General features: G+C 42.2%; 1 protein-coding gene across 1 annotated transcript in view; it reads left to right on the top strand.

Moving 5' to 3' along the window:
* The first annotated feature begins 1279 nt into the window (after positions 1-1279).
* The window catches only part of LOC133537501 (zinc finger protein 664-like), a 19848-nt gene continuing 1708 nt past the window's right edge, over positions 1280-19419 (top strand). Inside the window, exons 1-2 of the mRNA XM_061878574.1 lie at positions 1280-1684; positions 15178-19419. The exon at positions 15178-19419 is cut by the window's right edge and continues 1708 nt beyond it. Of these exons, the coding sequence (XP_061734558.1) occupies positions 1507-1684; positions 15178-16193 (1194 nt within the window). The 5' untranslated portion in view covers positions 1280-1506 and the 3' untranslated portion in view covers positions 16194-19419. The remainder of the gene's footprint in view (positions 1685-15177) is intronic.

Raw genomic sequence — 19419 nt, 5'->3', positions numbered from 1 at the left:
CTGATCTATGGAGTCTTTCATCAATGGAATAACCTCCTCCAGAAGTCTGGGACCTTCCATCCATCCATCCATTTTCTAGCGCTTATTCCCTTTCGGGGTCGCGGGGGGCGCTGGCGCCTATCTCAGCTACAATCGGGCGGAAGGCAGGGTACACCCTGGACGAGTCGCCACCTCATCGCAGGGCCAACACAGATAGACAGACAACATTCACACTCACATTCACACACTAGGGCCAATTTAGTGTTGCCAATCAACCTATCCCCAGGTGCATGTCTTTGGAAGTGGGAGGAAGCCGGAGTACCCGGAGGGAACCCACGCATTCACGGGGAGAACATGCAAACTCCACACAGAAAGATCCCAAGCCTGGATTTGAACCCAGGACTGCAGGAACTTCTTATTGTGAGGCAGACGCACTAACCCCTCTGCCACTGTGAAGCCCTATATATATATATATATATATATATATATATATATATATATATATATATATATATATATATATATATGTATAAGAAATACTTTAATTTCAGTGTTCATTTATTTACACATTTACACACACATAACACTCATCTACTCATTTTTGAGTTAAGGGTTGAATTATCCATCCTTGTTTTTCTAACTATATGCATGTACAGTAGATGGCAGTATTGTCCTGTTTAAGAGTGTCACAACATTGCTGTTTGGCAGACAAACTGCTTTAAGGTAGACGAAAACGGGCTGCTGTTGTTGTGTGTTGTTTTACCTAACTGGGAGGACGTTAATGAAACTGCCTAACAATAAACCCATATAAGAAACCAAGAACTCGCCCTCGATCATTCTACAGTTATAATGTCATTGGGCAGACACGCTCTTTATACACGTCACTTAGGCCCGCCTGAATTCCGGGAGATTTTCGGGATAAAATTTGTCCCGGGAGGTTTTCGGGAGAGGCGTTGAATTTTGGGAGTCTCCCTGAAAATCCGGGAGGGTTGGCAAGTATGCCAATATTTAAACATTTAAAACAATTATATTCTGTATTGTTGTTATAAGTGTGATACATTGATAACTATACACCGATAGTCTTGACAGTTACGCTCATTAGAAAGTTTCTAATAAAACACATGTCTGACTGATTGAATTTGACTTGTGGACTAGGCGGCGTTGACTGCCGAAAGATGGCGGCCGTGCTGACGTGAATTTGACTTGTTGACCGGGCGGCTTGCACTGCCGAAAGATGGCGGCCGTGCGGACACAGGGGCCGTGGAGTCTATAGATGTAAAGTAAGTGAAAATGAATGAAAACCTAGTAAATGTATGATCTATAATAAACTAATAAAAAATAATTATAAATAAAATAATTTAAGTAAAACTACGAGTGAGGCGAGCGACGTCGATCTTGCGCATGCGCAGACGGAACATGTCTTCCGGTAGAGCTCATTAAGTCCACCGGCAACGACGACGACAAAGGACGAGAATACATCCATTTTTTCCGCTTCTTATCCCTCAACCGAGGTCGAATCATTTAAAAATGTTAAAAGAGTTGGTCAAAGAGCGACTAATGGCAGCGGCCGAAGAAATATTTGGGCTGTTCGAAGGAACGATAGCGTCGTACGAGGCAGAACTTTGTCGAACAAGAGAAGAGAACGAGCGACAACGACAACAACTGGAAGCTGCCGGCAAGACTCAAATTGTGATCCACCTTGAAGGTAAATTCATTCTTTTTTTTTCAAACATCTCCGGTTTTGTTTATTTACTAATTGAGTAGGGTTCTAATCACTTGAAGGCCGTTCCCCTTTTCAGTGTCCATGATTGAAGACGAATATTCAATATGGCTCCTGTTTATTTACCTTTCGCAGCGTCGATGTGAATGTACTTGAAAGCTTTAGTGGCAGATGTCCAAACCATACGTGAAAAAAGCTGAACGTGCTGGATTGGATCAATGCATTTTTTTAAGATTCAAAGGAAAACAGGAGACCGGGCTTTCTGCTAGCTGCTCCCAGTCTGTGGAACTCTCTCCCTGACCACCTGAGGCCACCACAGACTGTGGATGCTTTTAAAAAAACAAACAACCCTTCTTTTAAAAAAAATCCTTGTGTTAGATATATGTGTGCTAGTTCCAGCTATTAGGCGGTTCTAGTTTTTATTTTATTTTTTTTATTTATTGGTTTCATGGTGGAAGAGGGGTTAGTGCGTCTGCCTCACAACACGAAGGTCCTGAGTAGTCAGGGTTCAATCCCTGACTACTCAGGAGTTTGCATATCCATCCCTTGAATGCGTGGGTTCCCTCCGGGTACTCCGGCTTCCTCCCACTTCCAAAGACATGCACCTGGGGATAGGTTGATTGGCAACACTAAATTGGCCCTAGTGTGTGAATGTTGTCTGTCTGTGTTGGCCCTGCGATGAGGTGGCGACTTGTCCAGGGTGTACATCGCCTTCCGCTCGATTGTAGCTGAGATAGGCAAGCGTCCCCCGCAACCCCCACATGGGAATAAGTGGTAGGAAATGGATGGATGGATAGTTATTTTTCTCGTTAGGGGAAGCTATTTGTGGTTCTAGCATTGAGGTTTTTTAGACTTAGACAAACTTTAATGATCCACAAGTGAATTGTTCCACACAGTAGCTCAGTTATAATGATGGAAAGTGTAAGAAAGGAAAGGACAATGCAGGTATAAATAGACTAAATATAGCGGTGGAAAATATTACATATGTATGTAATATTTACATAGTATATGTACATTATATTATATATACAGATATATAATAATATATTATGTCTATATCATATATATAACAATTACTATGTACAATATTACAGTATATGTGACAGCTGTATATGTGACAGGTAATGGACGGGGATCATCTATTGCTGTATGGCGAGTGATTAGTTAGATGGATACAAAATATATAGTACTTTATTGATTCCTTCAAGAGAGTACCTTCAGGAATATTTAAAATTCCAGCAGCAGTGTACAGTGTTGAAATCAATTAAACAGTAAAAAGTAAATAATGGGGTTATAGTGGAAACAAAATAGAAAAATATTACAATAAGAATACAAATAAAAAGCAACAATGAGAATAAAAATATAACAGATTATACACTGGTATTAAACATTGATAACTACTGTACCCAGTTTAACCCTTGTGTGGTGTTCGGGCCTGTTTTCATTTTTTTTTGTTAAAAGAAAAATGATACAATTAATACATTTTTCAAACTGAGACTCATTGACTTTGGCTCATTTTCTGTGAAGAACATATATCAGAATACATATTTAATGACCACACACCATACACCCCAAACACCCCCCCCCCCCCCCCCTACACATTTCTATTACATATAATATGTCCGGGTCAACTAGACCCGGGCCTAATAGCACTGTGGAAATTGGTGTTCTGTGTACCACACACACACACACACACACACACCCACAGGACGACGACAGAGTGCAGGTACACAGAACATCAGAGGCTGAAATGTGCGACAAAATGAGAGCAGACAGGGTGTTACCATTTAGTGGTCAATTTTACGGAATATGTACTGTACTGTGCAATCTACTAATAAAAGTATCAATCAATCAATCAATCAACAGTGTTGACAGACAATATTGAAACCTCGTGTGTGAACCGCAGGTGCAGAAACACAAAAGAAGAATCCCTCTGGGATGCAGAAACTGGCAGATAAATTTTCCGTGCAACGTTCGTATTGTTGTTACTCAGCCAGCGTTTGTGGGTCTGATGGACCCGTTGAATTTTGTGGCTTTTAATGCCTCACAATCAAACACTTTTATGCTAAAATACTGAACAGATGTTTATTGGGATAAGATGAACAAACGCTGGCTGAGTAACAACAATATGAACATTAAAGGGTTAAACAATTAGAAGATGTTTTATTTCAGTCCTAGTATAATGTTTTTTTATAATTCCGTTGAGCCTTTTAACATATTTTTAAAATTGTATCCTGATTAAAATATGTATCCTCCAGTTTGTGGTATAAGATATATTTTCAGAGGATATTCATTTTTACAGCAGGTTTTAAAGGAATACATGGGTTATAATTGTATAGCGCTTTTCTACCATCAAGTAGGGCTGGGCGATATGGCCTTTTATTAATATCTCGATATTTTTAGGCCATGTCATGATACACGCTATATATGTCCATATTTTGCCTTAGCCTTGAATGAACACTTGATGCATATAATCACAGCAGTATGATGATTCTATGCGTCTACATTAAAACATTCTTGTTCATACTGCATTAATATATGCTCATTTTAAACTTTCTTGCAGAGAGGGAAACCACAACTGAGTCAATTGTCCAAAACTGTATTTATTAAGCAGTGGCACAAAAATTCATGTCATTTCCAAAACAGAAAGTGCAAGATTGTCAGAGACATTTTAAAACAAGCAATGAGTGCACTTTTGTGCATGATGTCACTAAGATGACATTTTCAAAAAACACTAAATTAAAGTGCACTTTTTGTACAGAACACCACTAAAATAGTTTAAAACAAATAAAGTGCACTTTTGTGCATGATGTCACACAAGATATTTTGAAAACTGTCAAATAAAAAGTAGCTGCATAATAGGAAATCTAATAGTGTGTGTCCTTTGCTATGTGGTAGGTTCCTGCAGACGTTATCTTCCGTTGTTGACTATGTTTTTCCTACAGTGTTGATCTGGAAATGGTTGCCTCAGCATTTTGTTGGTGTGTCACCGAACAGAGATGTTGACGCGCAGAGTTTCAAGAACTCTTTATTCTCTAGTGGGTGACTTTTCAAATGATGCTACACATTAGACCAGGGGTGCCCATTACGTCGATCGCGAGCTACCAGTCGACCGCGGGGGGTGTGTCAGTCGATCTCCAGCCAGGCTTTTAAAAAAAATAGACCTAAAAATGAGTGATCATCAATCTTCACCAAGACGTCACTTAAATGACATTCACGGTACCGGAGGGTCTTGTGAGATGACGCTGGCTGCTGCAAGATCATTATTATTAAAATATGACCGAGAGGAAGGCGAGAAACACTTTTTATTTCAACAGACTCTCGCGCCGTACCTTCCGTCAAAACTCTAAAGGCCGACTGCAGATTTCCTATCTTCACAATAAAAGCCCTGCTTCATGCTGCCTGCGCTAACTAAATACAGAGTCTCGGAAAACTGGCGTGCACAAGCGATCCCTCAGAAAGCTGGCGTGCACATCACTTGTGCACGCCAGCTTTCCGAGACTCTTATTTTGTTAGCGCAGGCAGCATGAAGCAGGGCTTTTATTGTGAAGATAGGAAATGTGCAGTCGGCTTTTAGAGTTTTGACGGAAGGGACGGCGCGAAAGTCTGTTGAAATAAAAAGTGTTTCCCGCCTTCCTCTCTGTCATTTTTTCATAATAATGAACTGGCAGCAGCCAGCGTCATCTCACAAGACCCTCGGGTGCCGTGAATGTCAATCAAGCAAGCTACGGAATTTGCTGCCAATGTTTTTCTTGTAAAGTGTATGGAAGCTGGATGAATTAGATGCCAAAAACCAACCACTTTCATGTGGTATTGTACAGAAAGGACAACTTTTTTTTCTCCTCCATTTGAAAATGTGGGCGTTATCATCATTACTGTCTGATTCCAATCAATGCAAGTCATCAGAATCAGGTAATACACCAACTTATATTCTTGTCTTCGTGAAAGAAAGACATCTATATGTGTTACACATGCTTGTATTATCATTAAACACATTTAACTTGTTTACCAAAATGTCTCTTTCATAAATAAATAAATATAAATGATATATATAAATGAGGTAGATCCCCTCGAGTTGGTCAATTGAAAAGTAGCTCGCCTGCAGAAAAAGTGTGGGCACCCCTGCATTAGAAGTAATGTTACTTTTTGTAGCAGCGCTTTTGCCCCACACTTGACATATTACGGCTGTCTGTTCAACATCTTCCCGCTTGAAGCCAAACCACCGCCAGACGATGGACCCTGTGCTGTTTTTCTTGGGAATTAATTCTTCCTTCATTTGTTACCAGATTCGCAACTTCTTTCTCTCGTATTACCACTCGCACTACAGCTAACGTTACATGTCGCGAGGGCGTGTGACGTTGCACCGTGTGTAAGAAGGTGCGCTGGTTTTACGTCTCTGTGAGAAGGAGAGACAAGAAAGAGTGAGAAACGCGTGTAGTGTAATGCCCGCAGCTAAAAGCAACTTCGTGAGAACGTATACTCAAATATCACGATATAGTCATTTTCTATATCGCCCAGAGACAACCCCGCGATATATCAATGTATCGCCCTGCCCTACTTCTGAATATAATATATTGAGCAATACATTCTTATTTTAAGGGCTTTGTGGGCAGGATAGAGACGCTCCCATTGACTCCATTATTGGAATTAGGATTGATGAGATTTTGCCAACGTTTATTTACAACTTAGAATGTACAAAAACGAAAAACATATGTGATTTTGTGTTACATAAAGATTGTGAATGTTAGGCTTAAAAAAATAATAAATCAGATCCCCTTTAATGTTTTTTTACATCCTGTGTTTACAACATGTTGATGGAAAGTGAGACAATGAATACAATTATATTTGATACTCTGCTGATTTTGCACGTTTTCCCACTTACAAAGCACGTAGAAGTCTGTAATCTTTGTCATAGGTATGCACCTGGGGATAGGTTGATTGGTAACACTAAAAATTGGCCCTAGTGTTTGAATGTGAGTGTGAATGTTGTCTGTCTATTTGTGTTGGCCCTGCGATGAGGTGGCGACTTGTCCAGGGTGTACCCCGCCTTCCGCCCGATTGTAGCTGAGATAGGCGCCAGCGCCCCCCGCGACCCCAAAGGGAATAAGCGGTAGAAAATGGATGGATGGATGGAGTGGCAGAATCTAAAACAAAACTCCGGAAAATCACATTGTATCAGTTTGGATTATTTATTTTTAAGAAACACTTTTTACAAGATTCAAAGGAAACATGTCTTGTTAAAAATAATTTGCACATTATTCACGATCATTATGTGAGACAAGAACACACACATCTTTCCCTTTTCTCTACGTTTTGAATAGTGAAAAAGTGTTACCAAGAGGCGGCTAACAGGTAATGGGAATTCTTCTATTTCGCCCATGAATAGATTTTTTTAAACAATTCCGTCTTATCTCCTTCTGTCATGGCGTGATTTATGTTTAGTGCCTTGTTTCCTGTGTTTGTCCGTTTCCTGGCTGCATCCTCTTTCCTTTTGTTCACTGTTGGTTTCCATGGCCACTAATTCCCCACACCTGCCCTTGTATAGTGATTAGCGTTCTCACCAAGTGTTTTGGTTAATCACTCCCCTTTATAGTTTTCAGTCAGCCTGTTCAAGTTGCTGGGTCAATGCTTGCTTTCGCGGCATTCATGTCGCTTCTTGTTTTTCCACCACGCTCAAGTGTGTTGTCCACGCTCTAGAATTCCTAGCTGTTCACCCTCGGTGACAATTAGATTTTTTGCTCCCCCTTTGTTTAGCGTCTGAGCTTTTGTATTTTTGTCCTGCCTTTAAATAATTAAAATTCAATTCTACCTGCACGCCGCTCCTTCTTGTCTTTCTGCATGGGACGGAACACGGCCATCGGAGCCATGCGATCCAAACTTAACACCTTCAAACTTCATTGACAACGTTTCGGTGTATTTTATGAATAAATGTCTGCCATTATTTTAACATTTTTAGCTGGTGTTAGACTACCCCTGCTTCAGTATGGTGCAGAATAAGTAGTATAGTAACGCTAGGGCCGGGCGATATATCGAATATACTCGATACATCACGGGTTTGTCCCTGTGCGATATCGAAAATCACTATATTGTGATATTTGAGTATACGTTCTCACACGGTTGCTTTTAGCTGCGGGCATCACTCTACAGGCTTTTTTCACTCTTTTTTTGTCTCTCCTCACAGAGACATAAAACAAGCGCACCTTCTTACGTACGTCACATACGTATACGCCCTCGCTGAACAGAGAGGTAGCAGCATGGGTAACGTTACCTGTGGTGCGTGTGGTAATACGAGAGAAAGAAGGTGCGAATCTGGTAACAAATGAAGGACGAATTAATTCCCCAAACAAAACAGCAGGGGGTCCATCGTCTGGCGGTGGTTTGGCTTCAAGCGGGAAGATGTCGAACAGACGACTGTAATATGTCAAGTGTGGGGCAAAAGCGTTGCTATAAAAGGTAGCCTTAATGCTAATATGTAGCATCATTTGAAAAGTCATCCACAAGAGAATGAAGAGTGCTTGAAACATATAATCACAGCAGTATGATGATTCTATGTGTCTACATTCAAATATTCTTGTTCATACTGCATTAATATATGCTCATTTTAAACTTTCATGCAGCGATGGAAATCACAACTAAGTAAGTTTAGCAAAACTGTATTTATTAAGCAGTGGCACAAACATTCATGTCATTTCCAAAAACAGAAAGTGCAAGATTGTCAGAGACATTTTAAAACAAGCTATTAGTGCACTTTTGTGCATGATGTCACTAAGATAACATATCAAAACAACACTAGATTAAAGTGCACTTTTTGTACAGAATGCCACTACAATAGTTTAAAACAAATAAAGTGCACTTTTGTGCATGATGTCACACAAGATATTTCAAACACTGTCAAATAAAAATGAGCTGCATAATAGGAAATCAAATAGTGTATGTCCTTCACTATGTGGTAGGTTCCTGCGGACGTTATCTCCTTCTTTTGATTTTTTTTTCATACGGTGTTGATGTGGAAATTGTTGCTTCAGCATTTTGCGGGTGTGGCACCGAACGCAGATGTTGACATGAAGTTTCAAGCACTCTTCATTCTCTCGCGGATGACTTTTCAAATGATTCTACAAATTAACAGTGCTACTACTTTTTGTAGCAACGCTTTTGCCGCATAATTGTTCAACATATTCCGGCTTGAGAGCTGAAGATCCCTTCAGCTCTCACTGGATCGGTTCGCAGCCGAATGTGAAGCGACCGGAATGAGAATCAGCACCTCCAAGTCCGAGTCCATGGTTCTCGCCCGGAAAAGGGTGGAATGCCATCTCCGGGTTGGGGAGGAGACCCTGCCCCAAGTGGAGGAGTTCAAGTACCTAGGAGTCTTGTTCACGAGTGAGGGAAGAGTGGATCGTGAGATCAACACGCGGATCGGTGCGGCGTCTTCAGTAATGCGGACGTTGTACCGATCCGTTGTGGTGAAGAAGGAGCTGAGCCGGAAGGCAAAGCTCTCAATTTACCGGTCGATCTACGTTCCCATCCTCACCTATGGTCATGAGCTTTGGGTCATGACCGAAAGGATAAGATCACGGGTACAAGGAGCCAGATGAGGTGGTTCGGGCATCTGGTCAGGATGCCACCCGAACGCCTCCCTAGGGAGGTGTTTAGGGCACGTCCAACCGGTAGGAGGCCACGGGGAAGACCAAGGACACGTTGGGAAGACTATGTCTCCCGGCTGGCCTGGGAACGCCTCGGGATCCCCCGGGAAGAGCTAGACGAAGTGGCTAGGCAGAGGGAAGTCTGGGTTTCCCTGCTTAGGCTGTTGCCCCCGCGACCCGACCTCGGATAAGCGGAAGAAGATGGATGGATGGATGGATGGATTCCGGCTTGAAGCCAAACCACCGCCAGACGATCGACCCATGCTGTTTTTTTGGGAATTAATTCTTCCTCCATTTGTTACCAGATTCGCACCTTCTCTCTCTCGTATTACCACTCGCACCGCACCGTTAGCACCACAGTTAATGTTACCCATGTAGCTACCTCTCTGCTCGGGTAGTTTGTGTGAAGATGCGCTTGTTTTAAGTCTTTGTAAGAAGGAGACAAGAATGAGTGGGAAATGCATGTAATGTAACGCCCGCAGCAAAAAGCAACTGTGTGAGAACGTATGCTCGAATATCACGATACAGTCATTTTCTATATCGCACAGAGACAAACCCGCAATATATTGAGTATGCTGATGTATCGTCCAGCCCTATGTATAATCAATCAATCAATCAATGTTTATTTATATAGCCCCAAATCACAAATGTCTCAAAGGACTGCACAAATCATTACGACTACAACATCCTCGGAAGAACCCACAAAAGGGCAAGGAAAACTCACACCCAGTGGGCAGGGAGAATTCACATCCAGTGGGACGCCAGTGACAATGCTGACTATGAGAAACCTTGGAGAGGACCTCAGATGTGGGCAACCCCCCCCCTCTAGGGGACCGAAAGCAATGGATGTCGAGCGGGTCTAACATGATACTGTGAAAGTTCAATCCATAGTGGCTCCAACACAGCAGCGAGAGTCCCGTCCACAGGAAACCATCTCAAGCGGATCAGCAGCGTAGAGATGTCCCCAACCGATACAGGCGAGCGGTCCATCCTGTGTCCCGACGAGCGGTCCATCCTGGGTCTCGACTCTGGACAGTCAGTACTTCATCCATGGTCATCGGACCGGACCCCCTCCACAAGGGAGGGGGGGACATAGGAGAAAGAAAAGAAGCGGCAGATCAACTGGTCTAAAAAGGAGGTCTATTTAAAGGCTAGAGTATACAGATGAGTTTTAAGATGAGACTTAAATGCTTCTACTGAGGTAGCATCTCGAACTGTTACCGGGAGGGCATTCCAGAGTACTGGAGCCCGAAATGAAAAAGCTCTATAGCCCGCAGACTTTTTTTGGGCTTTGGGGATCACTAATAAGCCGGAGTCCTTTGAACGCAGATTTCTTGCCGGGACATATGGTACAATACAATCGGCAAGATAGGATGGAGCTAGACCGTGTAGTATTTTATACGTAAGTAGTAAAACCTTAAAGTCACATCTTAAGTGCACAGGAAGCCAGTGCAGGTGAGCCAGTACAGGTATATATGTATGTATATATGTATATAAAGGTATATACAGTACAGGTGTAATGTGATCAAACTTTCTTGTTCTTGTCAAAAGTCTAGCAGCCGCATTTTGTACCAACTGTAATCTTTTAATGCTAGACATGGGGAGACCCGAAAAGAATACGTTACAGTAATCGAGACGAGACGTAACAAACGCATGGATAATGATCTCAGCGTCTTTAGTGGACAAAATGGGGCGAATTTTAGCGATATTACGGAGATGAAAGAAGGCCGTTTTAGTAACGCTTTTAATGTGTGACTCAAAGGAGAGAGTTGGGTCGAAGATAGTACCCAGATTTTTTACAGAGTCACCTTGTTTTATTATTTGGTTGTCAAATGTTAAAGCGGTCTAACATGATACTGTGTATAAAGTAATTTTAAAGGTCAGTACTCTTACTTGAATACAATTATGCTACCTGTGTCAGGGTGACTTTAACGCACACATATTCTCTATTACCAAGGGGCAAGTTATTTTCTCTTGCCAGACGGATATCAAGTCAGTGGTGCCAGGAAACAGATCTGTAATCATGGTCAAAGAAGGTTAAGAAAGTGCCTAAATAGTAGGGATGTAACGGTACGTGTATTTGTATTGAACCGGGTTTCGGTTCGGTTTGGAGGTGTACCGAACAAGTAGACATGCTAGCAGGCTAGGACAACATGTTAAAGCCAGAGCTGGAAGACCCTCCTGCCTCGTTAAGATCTCCCGTTTGGGAACACTTTGGCTGCGCGATACAACAATGGAGGACGGAGGTTTGCCAAGATTGTTCAGCAGCTGCTTCTGACAACACGTCAAACATGTGTTGCACCTTTCCTGCTTCCGGCTCCCATTGTGTCTCCCTTGCGCGCACAACCCTTCACTCTACGCGGCAGTGGGTCTCCACAGCTCCGGACTCCAGGGTAAATGAGGAGTCCAGCGACTAGTTGCAAATCGTGGCTTTATTGAGGTCTTGCACACAGCCAATCCAACTAAACACTAGCCACTCCTGTGCTCTACCGCTCCCTCACCTCGCTCGCCCGCACACTCACTGACGTCACATATTGAAGGGCCACACACACGCATACGATACTTTCATAACGCAGTGGTTCTCAACCTTTTTTCCTTGTAAACATTTTTTTAATTCAAGTACCTCCTAATCAGAGCAAAGCATTTTTGGTTGAAAAAAAGAGATAAAGATGTAAAAAACAGCACTATGTCATCAGTTTCTGATATTATTGAATTGTATAACAGTGCAAAATATTGCTCATTTGTAGTGGTCTTTCTTGAACTAGTTGGGGAAAAAAATATAAAAATAACTAAAAACTTGTTGAAAAATTAACAAGTGATTCAATTATGAATAAAGATTTCTCCACATAGAAGTAATCATCAACTTAAAGTGCCCTCTTTGGGGATTGTAATAGAGATCCATCTGGATTCATCAACTTAATTCTAAACATTTCTTCACAAAAAAAGAAATATTTAACATCAATATTTATGGAACATGTCTACAAAAAACGGCGGGCAGTGTTGATGAACGTGGACCCCGGCTTACACAAGTTGAAAAACTTATTGGGGTGTTAGCATTTAGTGGTCAATTGTATGTACTGTACTGTGCAATCTACTAATAAAAGTTTAAATCAATCAATCAATCCAAAAAAAACACTTTATATGTAGAAAGGTTTTGTTAAGAAACCATTCTGAGCGTTAACTTATTTTGTTTTTATTTGATATATGTCATATATGTATTAACCCTGGCAATGGACTCTGTGTGTTAGATATGCGCGGTTTTGGTCACAACCGCGGAGTCGGGCGGGTGACATGACGAAAAAATAGATTTTAAATAGATTCGGGCAGGTGGCGGTTGAACCAATTCGGAAATATCCATCCATCTTCTTCCGCTTATCCGAGGTCGGGTCGCAGGGGCAACAGCCTAAGCAGGGAAACCCAGACTTCCCTCTCCCCAGCCACTTCGTCTGGCTCTTCCCGGGGGATCCCGAGGCGTTCCCAGGCCAGCCGGGAGACATAGTCTTCCCAACGTGTCCTGGGTCTTCCCCGTGGCCTCCTACCGGTTGGACGTGCCCTAAACACCTCCCTAGGGAGGCGTTCGGGTGGCATCCTGACCAGATGCCCGAACCACCTCATCTGGCTCCTCTCGATGTGAAGGAGCAGCGGCTTTACTTTGAGTTCCTCCCGGATGGCAGAGCTTCTCACCCTATCTCTAAGGGAGAGACCCGCCACACGGCGGAGGAAACTCATTTCGGCCGCTTGTACCCGTGATCTTATCCTTTCGGTCATGACCCAAAGCTCATGACCATAGGTGAGGATGGGAACGTAGATCGACCGGTAAATTGAGAGCTTTGCCTTCCGGCTCAGCTCCTTCTTCACCACAACGGATCGGTACAACGTTCGCATTACTGAAGACGCCGCACCGATCCGCCTGTCGATCTCACGATCCACTCTTCCCCCACTCGTGAACAAGACTCCTAGGTACTTGAACTCGTCCACTTGGGGCAGGGTCTCCTCCCCAACCCGGAGATGGCACTCCACCCTTTTCCGGGCGAGAACCATGGACTCGGAGTGTAATAATCCCAGGAATGTAGGCTCATACAACTTCTTGGTTTGTCTTGTCTTTATTGCACAAGATGTAATACAACCACACAACAGCTCTCATGTCTCTAACGCTTTTCCCGGGACAACGCGAACTCTCACTTCCTGTCGATAACGTCACTTCCCTATCTCTCCCGGAAGTCCCGCCCCCCAGCCAAAGTCATTGGCTAACCCCCCGTAGCCAGCCGCTCCATTATACATAGTTAAATGTTATGTTGAAGAGGTTCATTTAGCCTACTGACGTGTATTTATAAATGGTTGATTTATACAGGCTAGTAAGGTAAACAACTCTTGATGGTACAATCCATATAACACGTCACAGACGACGTCACGCTAACATCACGTGACACCTCTGATGAAGGCTGCAGAAGCAAGGTAGCCAAAACTTGTCAGGTACAACACTTTACCTTACCAGCCTGTATAAATCAACCATTTATAAATAGTTATATATTGTTACCCACATACGAAAAACGAGCAGCACTCTTTGAAACAGTATGTGGGCATACTTTTATTTTGAAGTGTCTCGTTTGGTCTGTCGACGGATGTAAGGAACAACGAGGTATTTGTCATTTGTTGGTATTTTACTTGGTAAAATGTTCGATCCACATGCTGTGCATGTTATTATTTTTACGTTTGTAACGTGCTTTATTTATTACAGTTTTCACGGTGAATTTGAAGGGAAAGTAAGCCTTCAAATAAATCAGTTCAAGAAAGCCGTTGTGTCTGTGCTATTTGGAGGGAGTTACACTTTCTAACCTAACTAATGCCTTGCATCGTCTATATTAAACTGAATATGAAACTGGACTCACTGGTGAGGGTGGCAGAGAAGAGGACTGTTGACAAACTAGTGAGCATCCTGGATGATGCCAGTCACCCTCTGCATAGCGTTATCAGCAGCCAGAGGAGCCTGTTCAGTTCTAGACTGCTTCATCCCAAGTGCAGGACTAATAGACTCAAAAACTCCTTTGTCCCACACGCCATTAGACTGTACAACTCCTCTCTGGGGCGGGGGGTACTAGGATGACAGGGGATGCAAAACAATAACAGTGCAATACGTTTTCATAACATGGTCACTACTGCCTACTTTGTCTTGTTATATTCTTATTTTACTGTTATATTGTTATTCCCATTGTTTCTATTCTTTTTGTAATATTTCTCTATTTTGTTTCCTTTTAAACCCCCATTATTTACTTTTTACTTTTTTCTTTAAATTGATCTCAACTCTGTACACTGCTGCTGGAATTTTAATTTTCCTGAAGGAACTCTCCTGAAGGAATCAATAAAGTACTATCTATCTATCTATTAGCTATATAACAACGGGCGGGTGGGTGTGGCTTTGATGAAATGTTGGTTCGGGTGGGTGGCGGGTGGATGAAAACTTTTTTGATGCGGTTTCGGGTGATATAATTGCCTATCCGCGCATCTTTACTGTGTGTATATGTATATTATGCCATTGTTTACAATTTTGGTAAATAAATAACCGAACAATGTTTATTTTGTTGTTTTACTGTACCGAAAATGAACCGAACTGTGACCTCTAAACCGAGGTACGTACCGAACCGAAGTTTTTGTGTACCATTACACCCCTACTAAATAGTCTGTAAGCTTGAATCAATACAGTTATTTCAAGTTATGTCTGTCCTAAGTGATATCAAAGAGGAAACAAAAAGTTTGGTAACTGTTCTTGTGTTTGACAACACATTGCTTGGTAGATCAGACACAAATAAAAAAAAAAGGGATCATGTTTGTTTCTTGCAGACATTCAGCAGCTGATTGGTCGCCAAGATGGACCTCCCCCTCAGCCGCAGGAGGGGAGCTTTACTTTAAGGGAGGAGGCTCCACGGTCCCTGCAGGTCAAAGAGGAAGAGGAGGACCTCTGGATCACTCAAGCAGGAGAGCGTCGTCTCGGGCCGGCTCTGTTTGGTGTCTCTGTGAAGACTGAAAACTCTCAAGACAAACCACAACACCTTCATCACAGTCCAGGTCAGGTGCCTCCAAGCAGCAGCTCACTACAGCACATTACAAAAGACATTGGAGACCTCCGGGGAGGATCACAAGCAGACAATCTCTTTGTCCTACTCTCAGACAGCGACGGGACAACGTCACACTGTCCCGAGGACCGCGACAACACCAAAGAACCTTTGAGCAGCGATACGGACTGCGAAGTTGTTATGAGGACTCACACTGACAACAAACACTCTGAATGCGGTGAAAAGAAGACCGGTAAAAAACTTGGGAACATAAGAAAACGCAGAGGAGAAAAAACGTTTCGTTGTTCGTCTTGCGAGAAAGCATTCCATTACAAGTCAGACTTGGTAAATCACATGAGGATACACACCGGAGAAAAACCTTTCAGGTGTGTGGTCTGTGGTGAGCAATTTGCTCACAAGTCCAATATGAAGAGACACGCAATAAATCACACGGACGAAAAACCTTTCAGTTGTTCAGTTTGCGGTAAAAGATTCTATAGTCAGTTAACTATGGAATCACACAGGAGATCACACACGGGAGAAAGGCCTTTTAGTTGTTCAGTGTGTAACAAAACATTCTCTCAAAATGCAACTGTGGTGAAACACATGAGAACGCACACAGGAGAAAAACCTTACGGTTGTTCCTTCTGCAGTAAAGCGTTCTCTCAGAAGACAAATATGGTATCACATATGAGAATACACACAGGAGAAAAGCCTTATAGTTGTTTATTGTGTGGTAAAAGTTTCTCTAATAAATCAAACATGCAAAAACACATTAGAATACACGGGAGAAAAAACTTCTAATTCTTCAGTTTGTAGCGAAAGATAATCGGAGAAGTCAAAACTGGTGAAACACATTAAAGGCCTACTGAAATGATATGTTCTTATTTAAACGGGGATAGCAGGTCCATTCTATGTGTCATACTTGATCATTTCGCGATATTGCTATATTTTTGCTGAAATGATTTAGTAGAGAACATCCACGATAAAGTTCGAAAACTTTTGGTCGCTAATAAAAAAGCCTTGCCTGTACCGGAAGTAGCAGACGATGTGCGCGTGACATCACGGGTTGTGGAGCTCCTCACATCCTCATATTGTTTATAATCATAGTCTCGAGCTATTCGGACCGAGAAAGTGATGATTTCCCCATTAATTTGAGCGAGGATGAAAGATTAGTGGATGAGGAAAGTAAGAGTGAAGCACAAAAAAAAAAAAGCGACGGCTCTGGGCGGCGGCAGTGGAAGGGTTTCAGATGTAATTAGACACATTTACTAGGATAATTTTGGAAAATCCCTTATCAGCTTATTGTGTTAATAGTATTTTAGTGAGATTCTAAAGTCATACCTAAAAGTCGGAAGGCTGCGGTGAACGCCAGTGTCTCTGAGAGAAGCCGAGGAGCCAAGATCACAGCTGCCTTTTTGACAGCTACAGGTTGAGGTCCCATATTCCACTGAAGTCTCCGGTAAGAGCCGACTTAATATCACAATTTTCCCATCCAAAAACTTGCTGGTTGACGTAGAGAAACATGTTCGCTTGACCGCTCTGTGTTAAAGCTTCACAACAAACAAAGAAACACCGGCTGTTAGGGGTGTAACGGTACGTGTATTTGTATCGAACCGTTTCGGTGCGGGGGTTTCGGTTCGGCACGCGGGCGTACCGAACAGGTTCGGAAGCAGAAGTCTTCACAAGCTGCTCTGCTTTCTGCCTATGTCTCTGCCTCATTGTCCCGCCCACACAACCATCTGATTGGTTACATACAAAGCCAATCAGCAGTGCGTATTCAGAGCGATGTAACAGCCAATCAGCAGTGCGTATTCAGACTTCAGAGCGATGTAGTCAATGCTTTAGCGTCGAGCAGATATTCGTCTAGCAGGGGAGGAGCGGACTCTACCCAAATTATACTAAACACTTCCCAGTCACAACTATTACAAACATCACTATGAGCCCGTTGACCTTCTAGAAACTTAAACTGCAGCTCAGCTCGCTCACAGTATAGGCTTGAGATAAAGGCTATTTAGCTTTTAGCGTAACGTTAGCTCATTTTTCTCTGTGCGTGTGCATGTTTTAGGGGCAGCAAAGCCCTGTCTGTCTGTTATTTCATTGAACTCCATTGTGTTTAGGGATGAATAGTCTCTCCTATTGCAATTGTACTATTTTTCAGCTATAGTTAAATGAATCATTAGTAATGTAGCAGCCTAGTTTTGAATAGCAGGGTCCCTGCTATCACATGTTGATAAAAATACAACATTTACATAATAAAAGTCACCTACAGGCTTCCCAAATGCTGTAATAAATTAAGCATGATGAGTTGACATTAAACAGTTTCAATGGAAACTGTTTAATATTAAACTTTTTTATGTAGAAGAAAGGTTTTTTTCATTTTATTGAATCAAAGCAACAATTTGAGGCAGTTTAATGTGGATTAACGTGGGCAGAATTATTATAGTGTTCCCAATGTTAAAAGGATGAAACCATCCATCCATCCATTTTCTACCGCTTATTCCCTTTTTTGGGGTCGCGGGGGGCGCTGGCGCCTATCTCAGCTACAATCGGGCGGAAGGCGGGGTACACCCTGGACAAGTCGCCACCTCATCGCAGGGCCAACACAGATAGACAGACAACATTCACACACTAGGGCCAATTTAGTGTTGCCAATCAACCTATCCCCAGGTGCATGTCTTTGGAGGTGGGAGGAAGCCGGAGTACCCGGAGAGAACCCACGCAGTCACGGGGAGAACATGCAAACTCCACACAGAAAGATCCCGAGCCTGGATTTGAACCCAGGACTGCAGGAACTTCGTATTGTGAGGCAGACGCACTAACCCCTCTGCCACCGTGAAGCCCTGGATGAAACCATTGTTTACAAATTTGGTAAATAAATAACCAAAAAATTAATATTTTTTTTTATTTCTTACTGTACCGAAAATGAACCGAACCGTGACCTCCAAACCGAGGTACGTACCGAACCGGAATTTTTTTGTACTGTTACACCCCTACCGGCTGTGTTTCGGTGCTAAAAGCAGCTGCAATCCACCAACAGCGTTCTTCTTTGACGTCTCCATCATTATTTCAACAAATTGTAAAATATTCAGCAACACAGATGTCCAAATTACTGTGTAATTATGCGACGAAAAGAGACGACTTTTAGCCGAGATGTCACAAACACGCGTCATCATACGCATCATCATTCTGCGACGTTTTCAACAAGAAACTCTGCGGGAAATTTAAAATTGCAATTTAGTAAACTAAAGCGGCCGTATTGGCATGTGTTGCAATGTTAATATTTCATCATTGATATATAAACTATCAGACTGCGGGTAGTGGCTTTCAGTAGGCCTTTAAACATAGCAAGGCAACAATCGTAGTCTGAAGGAAGACACAGAGACACACTCGCATAACTCAGGACTGCTGGATCGGACTGGAAGACCCATGGGCGTATTTACTTATTTGAGTTCCCAAGTCAAATTTAGTCACATAAAAAAACATGGAAATTTTGTATTTTTTTAGAACTGTATCAACACTTTGACTGTAATTCATTGGTACATCAATCGACAATCTAGTACAGTGGTTCTCAACCTTTTTTCAGTGATGTACCCCCTGTGAATTTCTTTTTTTTAATTCAAGTACCCCCTAATCAGAACAAAGCATTTTTGGTTGAAAAAAAAAAAGAGATTAAGAAGTAAAATACAGCAATATGTCATCAGTTTCTGATTTATTGAATTGTATAACAGTGCAAAAATATTGCTCATTTGTAGTGGTCTTTCTTGAACTAGTTGGAAAAGAAGATTTACAAATAACTAAAAACTTGTTGAAAAATGAACAAGTGATTCAATTATAAATAACGATTTCTACACATAGAAGTAATCAATCAATTAATCAATCAATGTTTATTTATATAGCCCCAAATCACAAATGTCTCAAAGGACTGCACAAATCATTACGACTACAGCATCCTCGGAAGAACCCACAAAAGGGCAAGGAAAACTCACACCCAGTGGGCAGGGAGAATTCACATCCAGTGGGACGCCAG

Source organism: Nerophis ophidion, linkage group LG18 (genome assembly GCF_033978795.1).
Source record: "Nerophis ophidion isolate RoL-2023_Sa linkage group LG18, RoL_Noph_v1.0, whole genome shotgun sequence".
Lineage (NCBI taxonomy): Eukaryota > Metazoa > Chordata > Actinopteri > Syngnathiformes > Syngnathidae > Nerophis > Nerophis ophidion.
Note: the sequence above shows the minus strand (reverse complement) of the source record. Positions and strands in the feature narration are given on the sequence as shown.